The following is a 24,713-nucleotide window of genomic DNA, read 5'->3' on the forward strand; positions in this document are numbered from 1 at the left end:
GCATCAGGCTTTGGAACGCTGCTGGCATAAAGTATAAGAACTTTCAGCATTTGGAACAAGTACAGGAAGTGTATGATCCTAAGTGTATGAAATTGATTTATTCATTATAGATTACAGGTTATAAAAAAGAATAATATACAGAAGGAGGACCCATAGTGAAAGACTGTATCAGGACCTCGTGTTATTTATAAATATGCGTTTTCTAAAGCAATGAGGAGAACTACATTAAAATTCGTAAGATGTGTTTTTAAAAACTCAGTCGCAAATTAAAGGTGGAAGGCGATAAAGTGAAAGACAATGCCGGCGTTAACATTAACATGTTTGGAGGCTGTTCTGGAGCCCTTTGGACGAGCCGGACACTGGGAAGTAAAATATGTTCGAGCAATACTCGACTCAAGTCTCGCATAAGCCCGGCTCAATGGAGTGCGCCTTATGCTGTCTCGTAATTTGTTGCCATTGGCCAGATGCAACTGCAAATTCAATGTGAAGTAAGGTATAGTTGAGACAGAAGAACATATAAAATGCACCAAGAACAAGCAGCAGTAGCCTGTCTGAACCTGTGCTGCCACTTGCTATGGACTCGGATAAAATGACGCACATGACTGCACTAGTTCATGGTTCAGGCCAGAATACGTCACCAAGTCAGAGATGTGCACTATCAGTGTAGCAGGCGGTGTGTCTCGCTTTTCTTTCTTGTTGGCTTACTGGTGACAGATTGTTGTTGGTGAGAGCATTTTGGAAACTGGGTATAATATATTTAAAACAAACACCTCTGACTACAGTAGCGAATAGAAATGCAACATGGAGTCAATGGTGCTTGTGAGGCAACATAGTAGAGTCTATGGTGCTTAACTGGCTCCTTGTTACTTGGAATTTGATGCTGCCAGAGCCTATGGTGCATTATGAAAGTTTCATTTATTTATCTAGAAGCAGGTGTTGTGGACTGGCTTGTTTCTCACTGCTTCAGCTAAATTCAGCTGAGAAAGTTATTTTGTTTCTTATCCTTGGCTCTTATGCACAAGGAATGCTCAGCTTGAACAGTATTCTAGTGTGCTGTGCTTGCTTCGTTGTTTTTATTTTTGTTTGCTGTAGGGCAAGACACTTGTAACCCAAAAATCTTCCCACAATATTTATCTCAGCATTGCCCATCTGGTGTTGCTTGTGCCTTTTCATCATTGCCTTTTGCCATCTCTCTGTCCATATGTGGACAAATGCTCATAACTTTAGTGCTCTTCATTTTAAAGACAGAGACTACTGGGTAAAATTGTGACATTTATGAGCAATATGCTCCAGCTAACTTGTGCTGCATTACCCTTACTATTACCACAATTGCTTTTGTGCAGACATTCTGCAAAGCCCTAATCCTGCTTCGCAACAAGGGTTTGCTGCAACCAACAGATCTGCTGGAACTCTTCTTTAGCCTGCTGAGGTGCCAGGACAAGTCTTTGAGGATCTTCCTCAAGAACCACATTATCCAGGATATCAAAAATACCAATGCCAAACGAAAGGATGCCAAGCTAAACTCGGTATTTCTTTTCATATGTTTGAAATAGTTATCAAAAGCACCCTGTGTGTGAGAAAGGGTCTTCGCCAGTATATTCAACCAGCAGGTGTTTATATATTTTTTCCCCCAACTGTTTGATGCACTTGGTCTCATGTCGAATGTAGTAAGTGCAGTGTGTAGAAGTAATCGGAAATCGTTTTTTCAGTTAGTTCCTTACTAGATCATAAATATGGAGAGAACTTTTAAACATCGCCATAAATTGAGCGTTCCACACTGTCACACGAACCTATTTTTTTTATTCATTTATTCCTAAAACTACCAATGAATGAAATCATCTGCCAGCCTCAATTGTTAACATAACCGATACATCTGCTTTTAGAATTACTATTGAAGAATACTTTTGTTAATCTGCACTTTCTAATTTTTTAATAATTATTATACCCTGTTATCTGCACATGCTCTGTATTTCGTTCCACTCCCTTCTGTAACGCATTCGGGCCTTGAAGGTACAATCAATCAATAAATAAATAGATAAATAAATATGTCATATATGTCATATTTCAGCATTAGAATTGGCTATGACACTGCCTATCAGCTGCACATGTGCCATGAAAGATGACTTTAACAACGGATGCAAGTCTTTCACAGAGTAGACAGGCAAGCTCACAATGAGATTAGTGGGATAGTTTGTTTTTCTTTCTTGGAAACTCCTTTCAAGCCTGTGGCATGTATGCAAACAAGCTGTTTCTTTCTCCTTTGCTTTCAGACACTGCAGAACTTCATGTTTACCATGTTGAAGGACAGCAACCTAGTTGCTGCTAAGACATCTCTTGTAAGTAGCAATGATTTTGTGAAATAGGTTAGAGGCAAACCACCACTGACTGACTCTCAGTACTTCTTGGCACTTTTTGTAGAGTGATAAAAGCAGCACAGCTGTATTTAATATAGCCAGGGATTGCTCACACCCCTGCTCATGTTGCCCCAAACGACACAGTTTTGGCACACCACAGTCGTTTAACAAAGATGTCTCCCTTAGTTTACTGTGGCTCAGAGGGTAGGATCTCTGGTTCCCCAATTTTTTTTTTTCTTCCTTTCACATCAAGGCTTTCAAAATATCAGGTACACTTGCTATGTTGTGTGCGTCACTTTCTTCTGCATTTCTATTATTGTGGTCAGCAATCCAGCAAAATTTGATTTCTCTCTCCCTTGCCGCAGTAGCAAAGATTTGCTTGAATGTTGGGCGCACCATTTCAGCTCTTGTTGTAAATCTCGCCCACACTTGATAAGAGGCCTCTTGCAGAAGTGCTTCCATCATGCACACTCGGTGTCTTGTGACAGCTCAGAGCTGCTGATATGCTCGCAATGGTGGCGAGGTAAAAAACAAGTTGCTCAAGTATAGGTGTTCGAGATGTTGGTTGCAAGCAAGTAACATCTGCAGCAGCAGCGTAAACTTATTTGAAGTCTAGTGCAACACGTCTCCCAGAGGTCTCTAGCTACCCTTCTCACGTGTCAATTGGACCCATCCTTTGCCAACATATTTCCTTATCTCCTTGCTTCATCTAATCTTCTGGCTTTCAGCAGCGCTTTACTTCCCTCAGTGCCCATTCATCAGCTGTAACAGGCTACCAGTTATCTGTTTGTTCGGAAGGCTCCTTAGCTTAAACTAACTCCAGTAATCCTTCCAGTGAACTGGAAAGAGAAATAAGCGAAGCTTCCTCACCAAAAAGTTGGATGCACATATATGTGTGAGTGAGCATTCAGTCCATCTCACTGATAAAGAACTTCAATTTAAAAATTTTTCGCATTAGTCCAAGTGTTGTTGCCCTTGTCTGGAGAGTGTGTGGCTAGGCTTCTTTCTTTATAATTTTTTATAAATTTTGTTATTGTTCTTGGTTTTCTACGCATACGTGGCGGAGATTTATGGAATGTATTCACAATAAACTTAATTTGCAAGTCCAGCATTGTCCTGTCCATTCCTTTTACTTGTGCTTGTGTCTATATTTGCTGAACCCCCTGTACATTTTAAAGCTAACTACATGAGCTCATTATGAAACTGTTAGTGAGGGAGCTGGCACTGTTTCTTGATGTAGAGCAGTAGGCTTTTACTAACGCATAGACATTTTTTTTTTTAGTTCTGTTTGGTCTAGACAACTGTAATCAGGTGCCCTGAGCTTAAGTATGTCGTAACATCTTTAGAAATTCATTAAGGTGTGTCAACATGGGGTTCTCTTGTTTTTCCTCTTTTCTGTTCAATCTGTTCACAGGATGTCATGGTGACTCTATACAAAAAGAATGTATGGAATGATGCCAAAACAGTCAATGCAATAGCCACAGCTTGCTTCCACAAGGCAACGAAGGTGAGTGAAGAAGCATAAGCTTGTGCCAGTTTTATATTGACTTAAGTTTTTCGTAGGTGCTGGCAACTGCTCTCACCTTTTTCCTCGGTAGCGATGAAGAGGAAAAAAAGGAAGATTCAAGCAGTGAGTCTGAGGTAGGGTGTTTAGTGTCCTCTTTGCTAAGCCATGCTTTAGAAAGGGTGCAGCTCGTAAATGCCCTTTTATTTGCATCGTTTGCAGCCTGAAGGACCAAGCATACAGGAAATCATCATGGCTCATCGAGTGAACAAGAAGTCGCGGAAGAGGAAGCGTATACTTGACAAGAGCAAGCAAGCCCGGAAGGTGAAAGGGCACATGTAATTCAACCATGGTTTCAGTTTGTTTCAGTTTATTGAGCATTCTTTTTCACACATTGATATGTTAAAATACAGTGATCCAATATTCATATATAATGATAGTGTTTACACATACAAAAAAAAAAGTAAAATGCAACAGTGATGATGACAAAATGTATTTATTAAAGGATGGCACGAAGGCATATAATGGGGAATAGGAACAGTAAAAACGATGCAAGGAAAGGAATTAAAAGCCACTGAAAATAGCAGCTTCATGGGATTCCTGACCCCGTGCTCTTATCGGTTGCTCTCAAGATGCCCGCAAAATGCAAAGAGGTACCTTATGATATGCTCGCTTGTGCGCCGTGATTGCAACGCTCTTAAACGTTCTGCACACAAACGAACATAGCACTTAGCTGGATGAGCTGCTGTTGCATCTGCTTATCACTGTCCTGAACTGCCGCGAGGGAATCACATCACTGGCGTAAATCGCATGGCCAATGCCTGCGTCACTGCCCTGTTGCCTTTTAAGCGGCAACACACCTTGCTAGATGCTATGTTTGTTTGCATGTGGAATGTTTTGGAGCAGTGCAATCACAGCGCGCAAGCTGACATGTCACGTGGTATTTTTTGTGTTTGACGAGCATCTGCAGTAAGTGGAAAAACACTAATAACTAATAGATAGAAAGTTAAAAACTGTTTAATCGGACGTTTCACAAACTGTTCTACAACTTTCTAATTGGAATTTTTTGCCTAACTTCATTGCTTCAAAAGTTGGTTAATTAAAATTGAATAATTATGCAGGTAAGCAGAATATGAAAAGTAGGGTGACTTACTCCATAGAGTAGTCATCAACATGCATTTGGTTGCATTGTCTTATAGACCTTTTCATCAGGCGAGGAGGAAAGGGTGTGCAGCGAGCCTTTCCTCTTCTCTGGCTTGTGTGATTCGGCGGCGGCGCTGCTTTAAAGTACTATTGCTGTTGCATGCTGCGGATCAATTTGGAGATGTTTTAGCTCGTACTTTCTGAAATTTACGAAATGTCCGTTCATACAAGGTAATCGAGAAACCAGTCTATAGCCTTTCGGTGCATTGGTAAGTGCAATATGCAGAAATATATCTCTTGAATGTGGGAACATGTGACGTGCATCATCAGCTGTGGTGTGTATACATGTGAACTATTTTGGATGTATCGGTTTTCATTCAACAAAAAGAACCAGCATCTTTGTATTGCCAGGAAATGGAAAATCTGCTCAATATCTGATTGCGTGGCGTAGGAACTAAAACATAAGAGCGCATGCTCGTGTACGGCCAACCTAAGGCAACCCCAAAACATCTAAGTGCCAGGCGCTATCAAATATTTGTGATACACCGGCATCATTCTCGCGCATTTAAAGTCTAGTAGACTTGAAATCACTATGATATGTCTACGCAAGCCTCCTGTATGAGGCCGATGGCACTGCTCAATGCATCAATCAGTGCAGTTGGTGAACCAGCATGATACATATATAAGCTGTGTGCTTCGGCATTGCCTTTTTTGCCCTGTAAAACCGCAATATCCGAGAGTGTTACGGCTGGTCACCCGTTCGCCGTCGGTGTGAAGTCGTTGACGGGGTACACAAGCCAGTTGGTCATTCTGTACTCAAGCGAACACAGCAAAGGAGTCAGGATCAGGAGAAACAGAGAAAAAAAATATTTATAGACTGACAACGACACAGAATTTAAATTAAACACTCACAAAAAAACACAAGAACACTAACACACATGCGCTTAATCTAAATCAATGATGAAGACAAAGGAAATACAATGAACAGTTAACAGTAAATATGGAAATTAACACTACACAAAACACTCTTTACAACTAAACAGAGTTCAAAAGAAAACAAGTAATGGTATACGCATGGCCGGGCAGCAGCAGCAAGTCCATAAAGCATGGAGTCGACGGCAGAGCTTTGCCAAAGAATGCTGGCAAGCCGATCTCATTGTGGTGGATGCGATTGCTGGGCTGGATGGTGCCACTGCGCACGCAATATGGTGGCACCTATAAAAAAACATTCTATTAAACTCTGGCTAAAGTTAGCTGGGACACCCTGTATATAGCTTAAGTTTGTAAGAGTAATGTTTCTATGAAACCATCTCTTGCCTTGTGGAGGTGTGCACCATGCTTTATCGGTGCAGCTTCTGCATTCTTTATTCGTCACTGGCTACAGGAAGAGAACCTCTGCAGCAGCAATTAGTGGATTCATTTGTTCACTGGCAGAACATTCAATCTCAAGAAGAGTGAAGAGCATTAGAAGGATTGGGATACTAACCACAGTTAGTGTATAAAATAATCTTCTCTAACATATTTTAGGTACAGACATCCCTGTGACTTTAACAGTAGTTTTATAGATATATAAAAGGTTGTGCTGGTTTTGGCATTGTCTTATTTGAGTGCCATGAGCACCACAAGCACTGAATGACTCATGATGAAGAGTGCAACTGAGGGAGCACTCTTGGCAAACATTTATCTCAGCCAGATGTGTTTTACTTAAGATCTTACACAGTATATTTAGCAATTCCATCACAGCAGGTCTTTTACAAAGTTTTAGACAGTGGATCCAAGGTTAGCAGATGCTACCTCTCCTGTGTGTGGAAGAATCAAAGTAGAATTTTGGTATGCGCATCGCTGCTGACCTGACTTCTTGTGTAGGCTGAGCGACCTTCCCCCAATATTCCTACAATGTTTCATTAAATGTTCAGTGTTCTCCTAAGAGCCTTAATATGCTAGGAAATGTTCATGAGAACATGTTAATTACTGTGCCTTTTTTTGTCTCTATTTTCTTCATGCTTTTCTAATTTTTTCATCCTAGAAACAAAAGAAGGACAAGGCACAGGTTTTCAACTTTTCTGCACTTCACCTCATACACGACCCACAATGTAAGCAGTGGGCAATATTTTCATCACAGTGTTGTTTGCATAGATGTCTCCTGTAGTAGTAATCCTGTAAGTAGTGCTGTGTGCTTACTTTATACTTAAATATCTTACAGCCATGGCTGAGAAGCTGCTGAAGTCTCTGCAAGACATGAACGAGAAGTTTGAAGTGAAGCTTCTCGTCATGAACCTGATTTCACGCCTTATTGGCATTCATGAGGTAATACTTTTTTCTCAAAGTATTGTTAAAGATACGTAGAAGGAAGATCAGTAGAGTACACTTCTGAATTTTCAGTCACCTAAGTTTCACAGTGCGCAGAGGTTTTATGCCACGAAGTGATGAAAATGTGAAAGATAAGTTTCTCTGCCACCATCAAGTTCTGGAAACAGCTCCTCCTAACATCAGATATTCTGAGACTTAGTTGCCGGTGTATGTTTATTATTAAATAAGACTTATAGCATGTGAGAAAACAAAAATTGTCCAACCCAGCCCCTTCCCTAGTTTTTTGTTCCTGCATAAAAAAAGGCCTCAGCTCACAAAACACTCCAAAATCTAGGATGGCAAATAATGATGTCAGAGTGACGAAAATGCTTACAGAAAAAAAAGAGACTACGTGCCTAACTTTATACGTTGTTTCCTTTTATTGAGTCATTAAGCTTGCCCATACCTCCAAAATCATAGTTAACTTCAACATATTTCTTATTCTTTTACCAGCTCTTTGTGTTCAACTTTTACCCCCTGGTCCAGCGATACCTCCAGCCTCATCAAAGAGGTGAGTCTCTGCATATGTGCTCTGGCCAAGCTTTTGCTTGCTAGTGTGCACAAGTGTTTTGAGTTTCTCGTGAAACATTCCCAAAATTTGCCTGTTTCATAACATCTTGTGTATGACTCATAATTTCAACATTCTTCCTCCAGAGGTCACAAAGATACTTCAGTATACTGCACAGGCTTCCCATGAGCTCGTTCCACCAGATGCAAGTCCTACATCTTTGTTCATTTGGTCCAGCAGCACTCAATGCACAATTTTGTTTTTCTTCTGTTCTATTTCTGTTTGTAACTGCATTTATTCCGCTCCTTCCAGGTTTTAGAGCCAGTGTTGATGGCGATCGTCAACAATTTTGTTACGGAGCGCAACTCAGCTGAAGCCATGACTGTTGGGTGTGTAAACCATAAAACTATGTTGAAGGCGCACAAACGTGTTTTCTCTGTTTCTCATTGTTTCTGTACATCAAGATTTTTGATACACCAGCTAGGCCTTAGCGGAACTTTTCAAATCTGTGTATCAGTCATGCATTTGTTTAAAAAACTTGCTTGAACTGAGCGCAGCTCATGCTGATGCTGTCTTTGCTTCATTTGTCTTTTCAGGTTGAACGCAATTCGAGAAGTCTGTGCACGGTGTCCCTTGGTCATGAATGGAGATTTATTGCACGACTTGGCTCAATACAAGTCATACAGAGACAAAAGTGAACTTTTATTTTCCTTTTATCTTTTTGTTGTGTTTCACAGTTATTTAATTATTCAGCAATTCTCACACAGATTCATGCTGTTGTACGAGTTGGTATATTGTGTGGAAATTGTTCTTTGCAGCACTGTGACCATGTGTGCCCTTCTTATCAAGAAATACAGTCAAACATCTGTATAACGAAGTCGCTAAAATTGGTAGTTTCTGTCTTTATATCGAAATTTTATTGTATTGAAATTTGCCCTTTTATGCAAATAAGTACAGTCACTGACCAATTTTTCTTACACGGAAAGGGGCTGCAGAATTTTCCGAATTATCGGACAATTGAAAAAAGCAAACTTGAATGAGAAAACAATTCATTTTGTTAAATTAGGGAGTCAGTGACGAATGATACGGTTTCATGCCACGTAAATTGGCTATATCATCTCGGCGCTATGAATTAAGCGAAGCCAGCCACGCTTTTGCATGCACTAGGACGATGCTATCGGGAAAAGTGCTGGCAACGGGGAGCGAATGCTTCGTCTGCCTCTCGCTCCAATGGGTCACTGAAACTCGAGACTACGCAACCTCCAATACCAAACTCGCGGTAAGACAGCCTACATGGTGCCATGCTGACTCTTTGCACACATGGCAGATTACCTCTAAAGCAGGGTGTGCGGCTGTGTATGTGCTCAGCCGTGCTTATAGCCATGCACAGCCACGGCCAAGATGCGCACCAACTTACCCCCACTCTGCCCCCCTGACTCCTCGCGCGTGCTTGATCGCGTCCGCAAGCTCCCTCCTCTTTCCCTTTGCTCGCTTGGGAAGACAGCACTCGCGAAGCCACCATCTTTCTTGCCTCGCCTTTGCACACTTTCACTCGCACCTAAAGCACACACTGTGTGGGGCACGTTAGGATCTTATCACACTTGTGCTCTGTGCAAGGCATGATGTGGCTCCACTTCAGTGGTCGCTTTCGTCGCGTGGTGCGCGATTTGAGAGGTGCGTTTTCAAGGAGCCACTTGTGATGCAATCATTTGACCATCTGTGTCTGCAGAAGTTTCCATTTATTGCCTCAGCATTCCTTTGTGGTGGTAGTGAAATTTCGTTATATTGAAATTGCATGCAAACACACTTCATTATATTGAGGTTCTAAATGCAAGTTGTTCTATGGACAAGAGGTTATGAAAAGTTAAATACTCTGTTATATCAAGAATTTTGTTATATTGAAGTTCGTTATATCGAAGTTTGTTATATTGAGGTTTAACTGTATATGCAGAGTGTTAAAAACCAAACCGACTGGTTCTGTTTTCAAGTGGACTTTTTGTGTCATTTATTATATAAGTCTACTCCCAAGACTACTAGTATACTGAGCTAATCCCAAAACAACATGTCATGTATTTAATTTGCTGACCATACCCATAAGGTGCTTACTCTTGACTGGTAAAATTTATGGAAATGTGTGAAGGGTTTTAAGATTTACAAGTACAATTAAAGAACTATATTTCTGTATTGGACCTGTGGTAACTAGCTCCTTGAGTATGGTCATTGCTTCTTTTAGTACTGCCTAGTAATTAACAATTGCATATGTAAATTGGCATGTTGTATAGTTACCTTAAAATGCAATCTGGTGTCTTGTTATGCCTGTTCTATAGATGTCTCAACGGCTGCCAAATCACTGATCCATCTCTACAGGACCATCAACCCAGAGATGCTTGCAAGAAAGTTTAGAGTAAGCTGTGGCTCCTTTATGTTGGTAAAACTTATTATACTGCACTGAAACAAGTGCAAAGCACAGGCTGGCTGTTGCATTGCATTGTTTTGACGAAGTGTTCTAGGTAAATGTTCCTGGCAGTCATGCGAGCCTGTTTGCTGCATACAAAAAATAGCTTTTATTTTGTCTGCTAGTACAACAAATGCTTGTTTCTTAAATGTAGATGAGTGGTAAAAGTGATAATCCCATCCTATAATGACTATTTTTCTCTGAATATATTTTTATCTTCCGCCAGCTAATGAACTAGTCTAAGCAAACACAAGGTTCATATTGCCAGTTCAGCTTCTGTGTGCTCTGAGCCATGTCCATCTTTAATGTTAAAATGCTGTTTGTTGATGATTTAAATCCACTTTAGTCAATTGCTTATTCAAACCTTTCTATTCTTTACCCTAAAATATTGTTCTATAGCAGTGGTTTTCAACCCTACATACCCATAACGCGTGCAGCCATGATGCCTTGCTGCCATCAAGAGTCATTGAGGGATTCTTTTCATTATTTAGTTATACTCGGCAAGAGCATGCAGAAAATCGTATGCCAACCAAGAACCCACAGTGACTAGAAGCTGCATATTTGCAGCTGATGGATTTATTTCAGATGAACTTGCTCTTGGTCTAGTTGGTATACTAGTTGGCCTAGTTGCTGCCTGTGTTGTTGGGATTGTTTTCCTTTGAATCTGTGTTTTTGTGTGCATCCTTTTAGTGGCAGTGATGGATTTGTGTTCTGGGTGCTTCATACATATCTCAGTAACAGCCTTTGAGTGGTCAGGAAAGTAACATTGCATCTGTACTCTCACATTCAGGCATCAGCCAGTCTGCCCCCACATACCTTAGTCTACAGGAGAAGGGACTGTCTGCTCTGCATAAAATTTCTCAGTTGTGCACCAGAATCTGTTTCATGGATAAGGAATTGTGCAAAGCAAAGCAAAGAAATAAGTTCATTGATTGCTTATTTTATGTGATGTATGACATTCCCCTCTCCTATGAACTAAGGTGCGTGGGGCAGACTGGCAGATGCCGGAATGTGAGATTACAGGAACATAATGTCAAAGTGTCAAAAAAGAGAGAGGGGTTTTCTGGCTTTACAATGCAATCAATGTGGCTGCACTCCATTGTTTTAAATGACCTCAATAATAGCTAGGCACAGAAGTGATAATACCAGGATGATTGCTGTAGCCGTGGCTATTGCTAAAAGAAATTGCATCAGTAAACTTTTGGTCGCCTTGTCCAAAAACGAGCTTTCTTACCTAGAATGTGCAATTGGTGGTGCGTCTTAATGTACGTTGTGGCTTCCCAAACATTTGAGGTATCTTTTAGTTTGGGCATCATGCATCAGCAGTTTAGGTTATGATCACATGTGCTATTGTTATATATGTGTGTTTATGATAAAAAAGTTCATTTGGAAGTCAGAACTTGTCTCCACCATTCCTTTTCGTCCTTTGTTCACTGTTGCACTGCACACACCATCAACTTGTATTGCAGGAATAAGTGCATCCTTTTGCGTTGCAGGTGTCGTGTTAAATAATAATAATAATAATAATAATAATAATAATAATAATAATAATAATAATAATAAAACAAGTATGTCAGTAATATTTCACTAGGTCATGCTTGTCAGTGGTTACAATAAGCACACATTCCAGTGGGACAAGGAAAAAGAAAGTTCTCTGTACCAAGGTTTTAGAACATATTAGAAAACTGCGGGTAGACAGAAAATCCATAGCCCTTGTCAAAACAACATTCATTTGGGCTAGATGGTGCATACTTGAACAAGGAAAGAACAGCGCCAACTAAGAGGATCACGAGCGGGAGAACGACACAGGACAAGCTGTCATTCTCCCACTCGTGATTGTCTTAGTTGGCGCTGTTCTTTCCTAGTGGCGCTTGTCCTGTGTCGTTCTCCCGCTAGTGATCGTCTTAGTTGACGCTGTTCTTTCCTTGCCAAAACCTTCCTTTATCACACCGGATCTCGAAGCTTTGAAGCACTGTGTGTGTAACCGTATAGTTCAGTTGTAGCTTCAAGATTTTGAAACCATTTAGTCAATCAAGTTTTCAGTAACATGCATACAGGGCACTATTTCATGAAGGCCACCTTAATACCATGAGAAAAATAGACACATCTAAGCTGCAGTCTGGCTTTCCAGGGCAAGCCCACAGAGGAAACACAAGAACTGAAGGTTCTCAAGTATGGTGAGCTTAAAGCTCCAAGCTTTGTGCCAGGTGCTGAAGTGTTGGATGTGGATGATGGAGAGGAAATTAATGGTAAGTCTGTATGTTTTGTTGAATCACATTGCTGATGCATCAGGAACTAATTATGTAAAACTAAAAGTAGATGTACAAAGCTCTGGCAAGTGAAGCACCGAAGACAGCCCTTGGTGAATGTGTAACGAATGGGTTAAATAATGCCCTTGTTCCTGTGTGCCACATGTTTAGTTGCCATTTGAATCAATCTCACCCTCAATTCATTTTTGGGCAGTGTACGCTACTACTGTAGTTGCTACACTATAGAATACTGGTACATTATCTGCAAGGTCAAGGTGGATTCAGGAAAGGGAACTTGCCATCCCTCTGACTGTGGCATAGTGCTACAGAGGAAACACCCATGGGCTTATCAAAAAAAAGAAAGGTGTGCTTTTGAAAAAAAAAAAAAAAAGATTGTGGGCTTCTTCCCATGACAAGATGAATGCTTTGTCAGCCATGAGGGTTTATAAGACATTTCTTTTTCTTTATTTTTCCCTTTATTTTTCAGCATTAAGCTGAGGTAAGATTGATGATAACTTTTACTATCTCAGTCAAATGCTCTTGCACTGGAAGCTCTCTGCACAACACTCTGTACCGAGTTGGACATGACTTGGATGAGATTAAAAAAAAATCCAAATACAGATTCCAAGCTTTTGCTCAGCGCATCTTTTTATTGCTCATAAAATTGCAGGTTGTACTGCATAAGGTGAAAAAATCTAAGCAGTTAATAGAAGCAAGCTGTGAAATAATATTGTAATGAATTCAAGTTGTCATTTTGTCTGCATTGTGTGCTTTGGTGCAAAGCAGCTTCATCACTTCGCTACTAAAAGCTGTTTTCTTTTGCTATATAGATGAAGAAAGTGACAGCGATGACGAGGATGATGACTCAGACGGCTGGGTTGATGTCCACCATTCAGATGACGAAGCACCTGACCCTGAACATAGCCATGAGGGTAAAACGGAACAAGAGGCAGATGCTGCCAAGGTGTGTATTGCGGTGTTGCGACATGTTCTTGTCAATGAAGATGCACAGCAGTGCAAACGTACTAGAAGGGCGTTTGTTGCTGCTTCCATGCAACAAGCCATCTAGCCAGTTAACATACAAAGAATAGTTCCTTAATGAGACATGCTGAGGAATCGAGACGTTTGACTCACCATGCAGGGCTACATCATCAGGTGGCACTCACATTGGAACATTTGCGCCATCTCTCATCACAGCTGCTTAAATACAACACCTACTGCCACCATTACATATTTGTCATGCAGAGAAGCCAAACATTGGAAGATTCGAGTGTGTCAAGCGTTCCCATAGTATCTTTCAGAATCTTGACCATAACTTGTTCTTTCACTTTACTAGATCTAGTAAGGGAAAAGAGCTTTAGAAGCTGTGTGGTGGTGGGCATCCACAAATAGCCAACAGCTTTGTGCTGACAGGGCCTCAGTATTGTTACGTGGAGTTTGTGCATGAATTTGCTGACAATGCAGCAGCATCTTGCAGTACTTAGAAGACGAGAGAGAAGTCAACACTGCTCGAGCTGTTGGTTGACATACTGTTTTGAAAACCTTGTATATATTACAAAATACACTCCCTTATTCTTTCGACATACGCGTAACTTCCGTGTCATTTTGGTGGAAATGTGGGTTACGATACACGGTGTGCAACAGAGCTCCGCAGCGGTTGTCACTTCAGTGTTTCCACATTGCCAGATGAGCCCACAACTACAACAGCAACATAAACAATTGTCCTTTTGTGTCCATGAGGCCCAGAGATGCCCTGCGGTATAGAATACAGATCATGTTGACATTAAAGATTGGCTTGCCTATTTTGAATGTGTGAATTAGCACCATTGTTGAGATCCGACACTAATGCTGGCAGACATGCTGATTTACTTAATTAGGGGGTACCCGGCTTTCGTATAGCGAAAAATGACGAAAAGATCAATTTCTTGAAAAGTACATATTCCGTTTCTATAACTTTTTATCCGATTCCGAAATATGAATGCTGAAAACCACGTAGGAGTGCTCAAAAAATTTTTTGTAGCAGCCAGCACGATGAAAAAATTCTGCAGAAATCACAAAAAAGCACTGTTTTTCAAGCCACAATATCTCTGCAACGGCGCAACCGAGCGCTGCCATTTTGCACGGGTTGGAAAGCGCGTTTCTCCGGCGACCACTGAAGTACAAGACGGCTCATGCTTAAGGCACTCGTAAGCGAAAATCGCCAATGGTGAAAAAGACTGCTTCAAGGTCGCGTGGCAGTACTGTGCAGCATAGCCCAGAAGTCACAGATGCACAGCCGAGGACTCCACATGCGGGCAGGATGCATACACGTGCCAATGATGCCGTTCAGGAGCCGCCGCCAAGCAGTTCACACGTAGGCGGAGTACCTACTTGTGTCGACAATGTGAAGAGTCACTCTCTGGCACTTCTTACACGGGCGAAACATCTCGTGCGAGCAGCAGTGGCACCGCTGAGCTTGTTGGTCTGCGTTCCACATCGTCGGATGCATCCAGCGATAGCGCCTCGGATGTGTCCGATTATCATCTTGGCACTTCGCACGATGCTGCTATGCCGTCTACAAGTACGGGCGGCACCATTCAGGTGCACCTGGAGCTGTGTTTTGTCGCTGCGAAAGTGCAAGCAAAACTAAGTTCGGTGTTGGCGACTGTGCCGAAAATGGAACTGACGGGTGAAGGCAAGGTGCTTGCCGGTACGGAACAAGCGGAGGAGTTTCTCATTGTTCAATTGACTGCCCTGAACGCACTTCTCGGTAAATCAGTGCCAGCAGTTCTCCCAACCAGGACTTTCAGTTCATCTGGGAACAAGACATGGATTAGCAGCGCAAATGATACTGACGTGCGCGTTTTGCGGCGCTGTCACGAAGGGGTGGTCATCGCCGCGAAAGGAAGGTCACAGAATCTTTATGTGAATATGAGAGCTGTACAGTCTGTTAAAAGTATTGGCAAAGGGGCAACAGCTTTGACCAATTTCTGGTCAATAATGAATGTCTCCCATAGAGGGTTGCATCGTAAAACATTTCAGAAACATCTCGAGGCTGAGTTCAGACCTGCCAGTGAGACAGCTGCTGCCAATATTTTTTCTGATGCTGTGGTGGCAGTGCGCAATGTTTACAGGGAGATGGATCGTACCCTCAATAGCATAACAGTGGTTTATGATGGGACATGGTTGTGGTCGTACATCCCACATAGGCGTCGGCACTGTAATAGAATTTTTCACCGAACTCGTGCTCGATTGTGTGGTCCTATCAAACCGATGCCATGGTTGCACGCTTGGCCCTAAAGAAGGGGATGAAGGCTATGATGATTGGAAAGCAACACACATCTGCCAAAAAAACACAGATGTGAACTCTGGCAGAATGGAGATTGAAGCAGCATTGACTCTATTCAGGAGGCCCCTAAGCAAACATGGTTTGTGATATACAAACATTGTTTGTGATGGTGACAGTAGAACCTTTGTAGCACTCTGTCAGGACAAGACTTATGAATTTATTCCATTTACAAAGGAGGACTGCATTAATCATGTCAAGAAGAGGATGGGGACGACTCTGCATGCTCTGATCCCAAAAGGCAAGAAAGGGCAACTTCTTGTAGGGAAAAGTGGCCTCACTCAAGATTTAATAAAGAAACTGACAAACTACTGTGGCACGGCTCTGCGTGACAACGACATTGTTCAAGACATGCAAAAGGCCGTGATGGCAACATATCATATAACATCCACCGATGAAGAACCCCATCATGACCTTTGCCCGCAGGGGCCCCAAAGTTGGTGCCAAAATCAGGGTGCAGAAGCAAAGAAGAAGCCTCCACCTCCTCACAAGTACCGGCTTGGAAAGCATGTTGCCGATGCATTGCTGCCCGTGTGTGTACCAACGCCTTTCTGACATGCAGCTCCTCAGCCGTTGCCTAGGGAAAAAAAACCCAAAACGCTGCCAAAAGCCTTCATTCAGTCATATGGTCACTGCTGCCAAAAGATAATAAAGCATCATTGGTTCTGACAGAGACAGCTGTCCATGAGGCAGTCTGCAAATACAACACTGGCGCCAGCCGTGCGTATGCTGAGATTGTGCAACACTTGGACTGCAACCGGGACAACATGCTCTTCGCAGAGCAGCAGAAAAGGATGTCTTGTGGAAAAAAAAAAAAAATCAAGCAAGGCACATCGAACTAAAGGCAAGGCATTCAAGAAGCCACGCACTGAGAAGGACACAAAAGATCCCGGTGCCTTTTGATAATGTAAAATTTAAGGTACAACTCTGAAAGCATTTTTCTCAAAATGACTCTTCTTGCTTCCTGCTTTGCTTGTACCACTGATTTCTTCATGACTACTAGGTCTAGTTCAGTTCCGTTTTTTTTCCCTGTGTTCCTGAATCTACTGTCCAGTACATGGCACTCTTGATTTTGCAGTTTGGCTTTACTACAATTGACGATTCAGCTACTTGCTCACAGCCTAAACGCCTGTGGTACAGTCACCTCCTAAAAAATGAGAACCAAAAAGATTGAATTGAAAATAAAAAAATCTAAGAATGTCACGACCTCAACGATTCATCTTAGAATGCACAGTGCTTTGCACAAGTGTTCTGTCATATTTTTTAAGTGATTCAGGCTTGGAACCAGGCCAGAAGGAGAAAAATATTATACATAAAAAAGTTCTAAAGATATCTTTATGCATAATGTACAGTTAGTATCACAGAAACGTTGCTGATAAGTCTGCCAATCTTCATAAAGATCCACAAAGAAATAAGAAAGTTGTTATCGAATGCCACGTTCCCCCCTTAAAAGACATGGCAAAGGTTTGGTTCGAGACTCACAAGGTGGAACCTGGAAGTTGAGGCACCGGCAAGGAAAAACTGCCCGAGTTGTTTAGGAAGGTCGTGGGTGGAAAGATAGCGGCAAAGAAAGAGCTGGCCACTTGTGCTCATTCACGAAACTGTACAGGTCCTACATTCAGGATGTGTTGGCACCACGTCAGAAAGTTGACCAGCCTTAGCGATTTTTCGATGTCTTTAGTTTGAATTGAATCGAGCTCCATTCAAACTGAGCAGAAACTTGGCAATTTAGGTTTTGCTGTCCTCGTTGCTGATTTTTTCAGACAACTGAATTGTGCCAAAGATTGTCACCCCAGGACCAAAGGTTCCATGCATACGCTTGTAACCTGGCTGAATGGAGGATTGGAGATGAATAGCTCATTGTTTCAATTGTTGCTGTATCAGTTACGTCGCCCGCTGTTGTAACAACTGTCACTCTTCAACGTCGTAAACCCTGTACGCCACTTCTAGCCCTACCAACCCCAGCTACTACAACTTCCAGCCTTTCTTTCGAGGTGTACAACCTCAACACCACCACTATGCCATACTACAGTCCCTCGCCATCACCGCAAGGTTGCCAGTGTCACTTGTCTCCATCCCCTAAATGACGATGCCCCACCTCGCCACCCATCCTTGGGAAGGAAGATGGTGCAGCAGTATCAACATAGGTGGTGCTGGAATAGCATCCCCAGCGACAGCTCCCTCGAAGTGACGGAAGCCAATCTCCAATGCCATCCTTTTTGTACTGCTGTTGTTTTAATTGATTGCAGGAGCTGGAAACACGCTTTTCACATCACTTTTTTGCCTGTTGTGGTTGACCTCATGTCATCTCTACTTTCTCTTCCTTGGCATTTATTTGGAATGTTACGATGCGGAGTTTGTCTGTATTTGTTCATGCTTATATGTTTCTACTACCTCGTGGCCGAAAACATAGACACTGCAGATGGTTGCAGTACTTGCACTTGTGGCTAACGTATCCCAATGTGGCTGCACTTATTAGGCGATAGGAGTTTCACTAGATGCACAGCAGCCAGGCAGCTTTATTTGTGTTAAGGTGCACTTGCACATAAACATTTTCTGTTAGACTACCTAATGTTGTGTAAATAAAAAAGCCTGTCTAAATGTCCCTGCTCACTGAACTGCTGGCCCATTAGTTCTGAAATTTCGCAGTAAATTTTATAAAGTATTACCATGTTTGGATGCAGTACTTGCCTGTTTTGACCAGGAAAAATAAGTACAAGCAAGTACAGCATCCAGACATGCAATTAAACAAAATGCGCTGTGAAACGCCACCTACATGTGAAATTTTTGTGTATAAGAGTCTGCTGTTTACATAGAGGAGGCATTTATACGTCTTCCTTGTTCACAGTACATGCTGTACATTTAGTGCATGCAGCCATGAGTGTGAACACCTTAAGCCCTGCGGTTGTACTCTCAGTCTCTCCCTCTCTCCCCTCCCCCTCCCCAACTTTGTTTTAGAAGAAAGGCAGGCCTTTGCTGAACCTCGAAGAACGTGCTCAAAAGGCAGCACTGGTTTCGGAGACTCGAATCCTGAGCCAGCAGGAGTTTGCCAAGGTTCGTGCTGCTCAGCTATCAAAAAAGATGAAGGCCGCAATACCACAGAGGTTCACAAAGAAGGGTGCTGCTATAGCCAAGGCTGCTGCTGCTGTTCCCACTACTGAAGTTGCAGACACCACCATCGGCGAGAGGTGAGCAGAGTATGTCACGGCAGCCTGTGTCATCCTAAATCTGTCACAGCAAATAGTGTGTATGGCATTTGACATCAGTAACATGCCAATGCTCAGTAGGCACTTTGCTCTTGGAGTTTACGAGTTTTCAAAGTCTCATACTGCTGTGTCCTGCTAGGGCCTGTCCCAAACACATACATCAGAATTCCTTCACTCTGGCTCATTTCATCTCTGACATGGCACCGACCCCTTCGTCTGACCTGTTTTGAGGAATTTCCTCCTCAGCAGTTGAATCCTGTCTTCTGCGAAAAACAGAGAACTCGTTTTCCCTTTGTGTGGGTGGTTTGGCTCCCACTTCCGATGGCGCCTGATGCACTAACCAAGCTTTTAACCCATTCTAGGCTGGCTATGTCTTTTAGACTACTGTGAGCTACATGTACAACTCACACGGACATTACACAAGCTTTAGAATTAGCCAGCAGCAGTCAGAAGAGTTATCCATAAGTAGTGAAAAGATAGCCAACTTATGCCTGAAATGAGAGAAATGGAGATTGGTGAAACTGTCGTCAAGGGACTTATTACTGCTTGAGCAACTGCAAGCAGGGAAAGTATGTATTGTGCAACATATTAGTGCCATGTTCTTGCCTGTACTTGTCATAGTGTCCCTGTTTCACTTGCATGTTTTCCTAAATGAATTTGTTGCTCTTTGCTAGACTTAATGTGTGCAAATACTTCCTTGGTACAGAGCAAAACATTGCTATTACAGGGTGTCTACTATCCGGGAAAACAGGAAATTCTCAGGGATTTTGAATAGTCCAGAACTACTCAGGGAAAACTAAGGGAATTTGTGCTTCTATCAGCAAAATGAGCTGTAACTTTATGGAAAGGGAACGAAAGTCGTGCTAATGCAGGCTCGAGTAACAGAGAGGAAGCGTAACGAATCTTTTTTGATGCCGTGTCGTCGGCTGGAGGAGTTGCCACTGTACAGTCAACGACCAATTTTTTGGACATGCCCGATAATTCGGAAGGCTTCGCGGCACCACCACGTACCCCATATAGTAAATGTGTAAGAACGTCTGAAATTTCGGACGCAAGAACCCTTCGCCTTCTGATTTTCCTGACTTTTTGCCGCGACCGCAGGTTCGAAACGGCAATAATCAAAGCCAACACTGCCGTTTTGACTACCTCGCCACCTCGAACCGGCGCTCTCGCAGGCAGATCTGCTGGCAGCCACTACTGCGACTACACAAGGCTTAGCTGCTTCAATGTGAAGGTTTTTGCCGTTCGATGCCGTGTTTTTTATTGAAAGAATTTCCCACTGTCAGCAATGGCATACCTGCGCGATACCTTGGTGGTGCAGGCTGGGCATCCTCTTTAAGCCCTTCTCACATGCTGTCAGAAATGTCACCGACTCCGTTTCTGTAATCCTCGCGATTGGCTTAGAAGCTCGTTAAATACGGCGCGTTGCATAACACTGGTTCCCGAAAGTCAGCTTCACCTCCATACTGCAATGTTAAGCGGTGAAGTATATCCAAAGTGTTGCGGTGAAGCTTAACAAGCATAGGAAGGGACAATTGTCACGGGACACAGTATGTATTCCTTAATTATACATGCATACACCTGCCGTCTCTTGTAACAGTACAAGCACCGATATGACTAATAAGTGTACTGGTGGGCCTTCAGAGCTTTTTCGGACGTGCCTGTGGTGATTTGAGCCCATAAGAGCACAAAACACTTGCATTTTTTTTTGCGGACGCTTTCGCGGCCCCTAGGGAGTCCGAAAAATCAGACGTTGACTTTTGAACTGACCAAAAGGATGCTTCAAATGGTCCATGAGGCGAACACACGGTGAAAGGAGGATGAGAGCAGAAAGCACCGACACATTGAGGAATTAATGGGAAAGGAAGCGTGCCGCCGCTTCTCGGAAGAAGCTTGAGCTCAAAACAAAGTGTTGGCTGACGCAAGATGCAGGTGTCCCTCAGCCAAACCAAAATAAACTCTTTGAAGCAGTGAAACACTACACTGGGGCGTTGTGGGCAAAAGAGTTGATGTTGACTTTCTCTCTGCTGTGAGAGAATCTCACTTGTGACAAAAGTTCGGGCCTCATGCCAATGAGCTTGCTATCAGTTGATAGAAATAGCTCATATTTGAAAATATTTGCTTCTGTATGCATTTTCTTTTTATTTGTAATTGAAGATGTTCAGCTCAATTTGCAATGGGTTTTAATATTTTTTTAGAAGATATTTTATTTGCTGTGCATTTTACTAACCCGTCCTTTCTGTTTTCTTTTTGAATAACACAGACACTGCATCTTACTATTCAAACTGGATTAAGTCATTTTTTTAAATATTTTTTAACATGCTTACTAGAGAGTGAAAGCATTGGATGACATCGTGTTAGCCTGTTTGAACATAAAACAAGGTTCTGTGTCACTCAGGAAATATTGCGAAGGCACTCAGGGCAAACATGGAAAACTCAGGGAATTTGGAAATGTCAATTTGGTAGGCACCCTGTATTGTAATTTTGTCACTTCCTCTTTCTTTATCGGAACCCTCTTATGAAGAGAAAAAAATGAATTTGACTCATTGCGGAGATCTTATAGGTAGTTAAATGCTGCATTTTTAATGCTATTGTGGTTCTGTTGATTTGTTGGTGGCAGTGTTATTGTACTCATTTGCTGTATTTGACCTTCTTTCTCAACAGGAAGGAGCTTGTCTCACTTAGGGATATTGAGAAACTGGTCAAAAACCCAAGAAGTACCAAGGAGTCTCGACTGGCTTCAATCAAGGCAATTTTTGGCATCCTTTAAAATACTTTATTTCTTTCATCTTATGGGCACATTTGTATTTCTCTATTGTTGGCATTGCATGTCATTAGCTAACAGTGCAATTGAAGTGCCTTGGTCTGTTGATGTAGCAATTAAGGGATACTGGCACAGAGGTGGCTATCAGTCTTCAATACCTTTTCCAATGGCTCGTGTTGTGATAGACATTTATATATGTGCATTACTGAAATTGCATTGCAACATTTAGGCCTCACTTCTTTTCCTTACTCCTTTTTGTTGTTGCCTGTATGTGCATGCGTGAAGGGGTCTAGCAAATTTTATTTAGAGCATATAGAGCACACACTGCATTTTCAGCATGCACATGGCAAGTTAACAAAACATGCATTTATGCAATGCATTTCAGCTAATTTGTGCCATCCATTAGAAAGCGGTTGCATGCTATGCAGATGCAGCCCACCGTTCTCTTGAGCAAGTTGAAGTTTTTTTTTTTTACTGTCAGAATAATTCATTTATCAGCAATAAATAATAAGTAATTTTTAAAATATATACTTAAATGCGAAACCTGCAGTGTGAAACATTCAGTTGGCTTATTTGCGTGAAAATAGCTGTTGGGGGTATACTTTTTTATGGGGCTCCAAAGAAAGCTCATGAGATCTGAAAATGACCAGTTGATTAAGTGCTCATATAGTGCAACATATGCACCCTCATACAAGTTTCAAATAATTTACAATCTGCATGTGTTGCATGCAGGTCATACGTATGAATGTGTCATGCTGAAAACAAGGGTTCTGAGATGGCCTGCATAATGGTCAGCTTGGATGCGCTGCCATGGCCTCCTTGCGCTTTATGCAGTCTGTCAGTAGCAGGAATGGTACTCTGCCCACAGATTGGTTTTAGGAGATGTCTGGATAGATCTTTGGGTATTGTGGGATGATTAAAAGTTGAGAGAGACGCAAAATTTTAGTGTGAGAAAGGCAGAGTGGTCAACTGTAGGAGTACTGCTGCTTGAAGTCTTTGTACTGATCTAATACAGTTTTTTATGATGCATGATGACCATTAGCCGTAAACATTTCAGCTGGTCTTTTTGTTTCCTGTATGAAGCAACCCAGCTTGTGTACTGCGATGTGCTTTGTCACGCAGGGTGTCTACCAACCGGGAAAACCGGGAATTCTCAGGGATTTTTAATAGTCTGGAAATACTCAGGGAATTTGTGCTTCTATCAGGGAAAATTAGGAGTAATTTTGTTAAAAGGGAACGAAAGTTGCGGTAATGCTGGCTTGAGTAACATAGAGGAATGGTAACGAATCCTCTTTGATGCCATGTCGTCCATTGGAGGAGCCTCCATTGTACCGTCACCGACCGACTTTCTGGATGCCTGATAATTCAAACGGTTTCATGGCGTCACCACGTTCCCCATAGAGTCAATGTATAAGAACGTCTGAAATTTCAGACGTGAGAACCCTTCGCCGTCCGAGTTTTTGGACTTTTTGCCGTGACCGCTGGTCTGAAACAGCATTAACCAAAGCCACCACCATCGCCGCCATTTTGATTACCTGGCCGCCTCGAACCGGCGCTCTCGCACGCAGATCTGCTGGCAGCCGTAGCCACCACTGTGGCAACACTAGGCCTAGCTGCTTCGACGTTCGCTATTAAACTTTTTGCCAATCTGTGCCATGTTCTTCATCGAAATAATTAGCTGCTGTCAGAAACGGCACCCACTCTGCCTTTGTGGTCCTTGCAATTTGTTTCGAAGCTCGGAAAGCATGGTGCGTTACACAATGCCGGTTCCCGAAAGTCAGCTTCGCCTCAGTATAGCAGTGTTACGTCGTGTAGCATATGCAAAAGTTTTTCCTCGAGCATAACAAGCATAGATGGGGCGATTGTCATGGGACACAGTATGTATTACTTAATTATACACGCATGCCCCCGCCATTTCCTGTCACAGTACGAGCACCGATATACCTAATTAGTGTACTGGCAGGCCTTCCGAGCTTTTTCGTATGTGCCTGCAGCAATTTGAGCCCTTAAAGGGCCCCTCACCAGGTATGGCCATTTTGAGCTGACAAGTGCCGTGCATACTATGCGGCCTAACAATCATGTCTGCTAAGCATTACACCGCTACGTGGCATGGAAATAGCTGAAATTTCAAACCGAATGCGGTCTGCCCTTCTCCTCGTGGGCGCTGTGCTCCCAGTCGGAGAGCAGATGTAATCGCACAAGTACACCTACGTACATTGCACTGCTGCGACATCGCTCATAGTGACATGCGACTTCGAGGATTATTCAAGGCAACATCCGTTTTTGTGTAATCTGTTGCTCCACTCTACGAATTAACGTTTAGAGAAATAATAAAGCACACAAACCAAATGTCTATGTGTTCTTATTTTACTTAGAACTGCTGCAAGAGAGATGTACTTCCGTTTCGTCTGCACATTCCCATGTAGTGCAGTTGCGTGCGCAGACAACAAAAGTATGTTATTTTCTACAATGCTCGAGTGTGCGATCATGCTCTATAATCCTTGTGTGTCTCCATCAGCTAGTCAGGTGTTCTCGTGCACAGCACGCAAGAGCGTGTGCGCAAGAGCATGTCACGCTATCCTCGAGCTCCGGTATGGGAGAACGCAGGGAAAGAATTTTGCTTTGGGGAGGCTAGCTGGGGCAAGTGGAAAGAGTGTTTCACTTGGCACTGGCCCATGCCTCCTGAAATCATGGGTTCGCGGCACTGAAATAGTGTATCTCTATCTCAGCTATTCATGAACCAATTCGAAAAATTCTTGCAGCAGAACACTCCCTAGAGGGCACGTAACAACTTTCAATGTATAACCGAAATGTGCCATGTGGCCTGGTGAGGGGCCGTTTAAGGGCAGTAAAAAA

General features: G+C 42.5%; 1 protein-coding gene across 2 annotated transcripts in view; it reads left to right on the forward strand.

Annotated features, from left to right (window-relative positions):
• The window catches only part of Mys45A (SDA1 domain containing protein Mys45A), a 28,884-nt gene that overhangs the window by 650 nt on the left and 3,521 nt on the right, over positions 1-24,713 (forward strand). The window contains exons 3-18 of one of the 2 annotated variants that reach the window (XM_070535296.1): positions 1,344-1,526; positions 2,271-2,336; positions 3,769-3,861; positions 3,918-3,995; positions 4,081-4,182; positions 7,028-7,094; positions 7,205-7,308; positions 7,804-7,861; positions 8,005-8,063; positions 8,171-8,247; positions 8,455-8,552; positions 10,186-10,262; positions 12,445-12,562; positions 13,393-13,526; positions 18,846-19,075; positions 21,758-21,842. In XM_070535296.1, the coding sequence (XP_070391397.1) occupies positions 1,344-1,526; positions 2,271-2,336; positions 3,769-3,861; positions 3,918-3,995; positions 4,081-4,182; positions 7,028-7,094; positions 7,205-7,308; positions 7,804-7,861; positions 8,005-8,063; positions 8,171-8,247; positions 8,455-8,552; positions 10,186-10,262; positions 12,445-12,562; positions 13,393-13,526; positions 18,846-19,075; positions 21,758-21,842 (1,629 nt within the window). The remainder of the gene's footprint in view (positions 1-1,343; positions 1,527-2,270; positions 2,337-3,768; positions 3,862-3,917; positions 3,996-4,080; positions 4,183-7,027; positions 7,095-7,204; positions 7,309-7,803; positions 7,862-8,004; positions 8,064-8,170; positions 8,248-8,454; positions 8,553-10,185; positions 10,263-12,444; positions 12,563-13,392; positions 13,527-18,845; positions 19,076-21,757; positions 21,843-24,713) is intronic. The other variant, XM_070535297.1, reaches the window with a different exon arrangement.

Source organism: Dermacentor albipictus, chromosome 3, assembly GCF_038994185.2.
Source record: "Dermacentor albipictus isolate Rhodes 1998 colony chromosome 3, USDA_Dalb.pri_finalv2, whole genome shotgun sequence".
NCBI lineage: Eukaryota > Metazoa > Arthropoda > Arachnida > Ixodida > Ixodidae > Dermacentor > Dermacentor albipictus.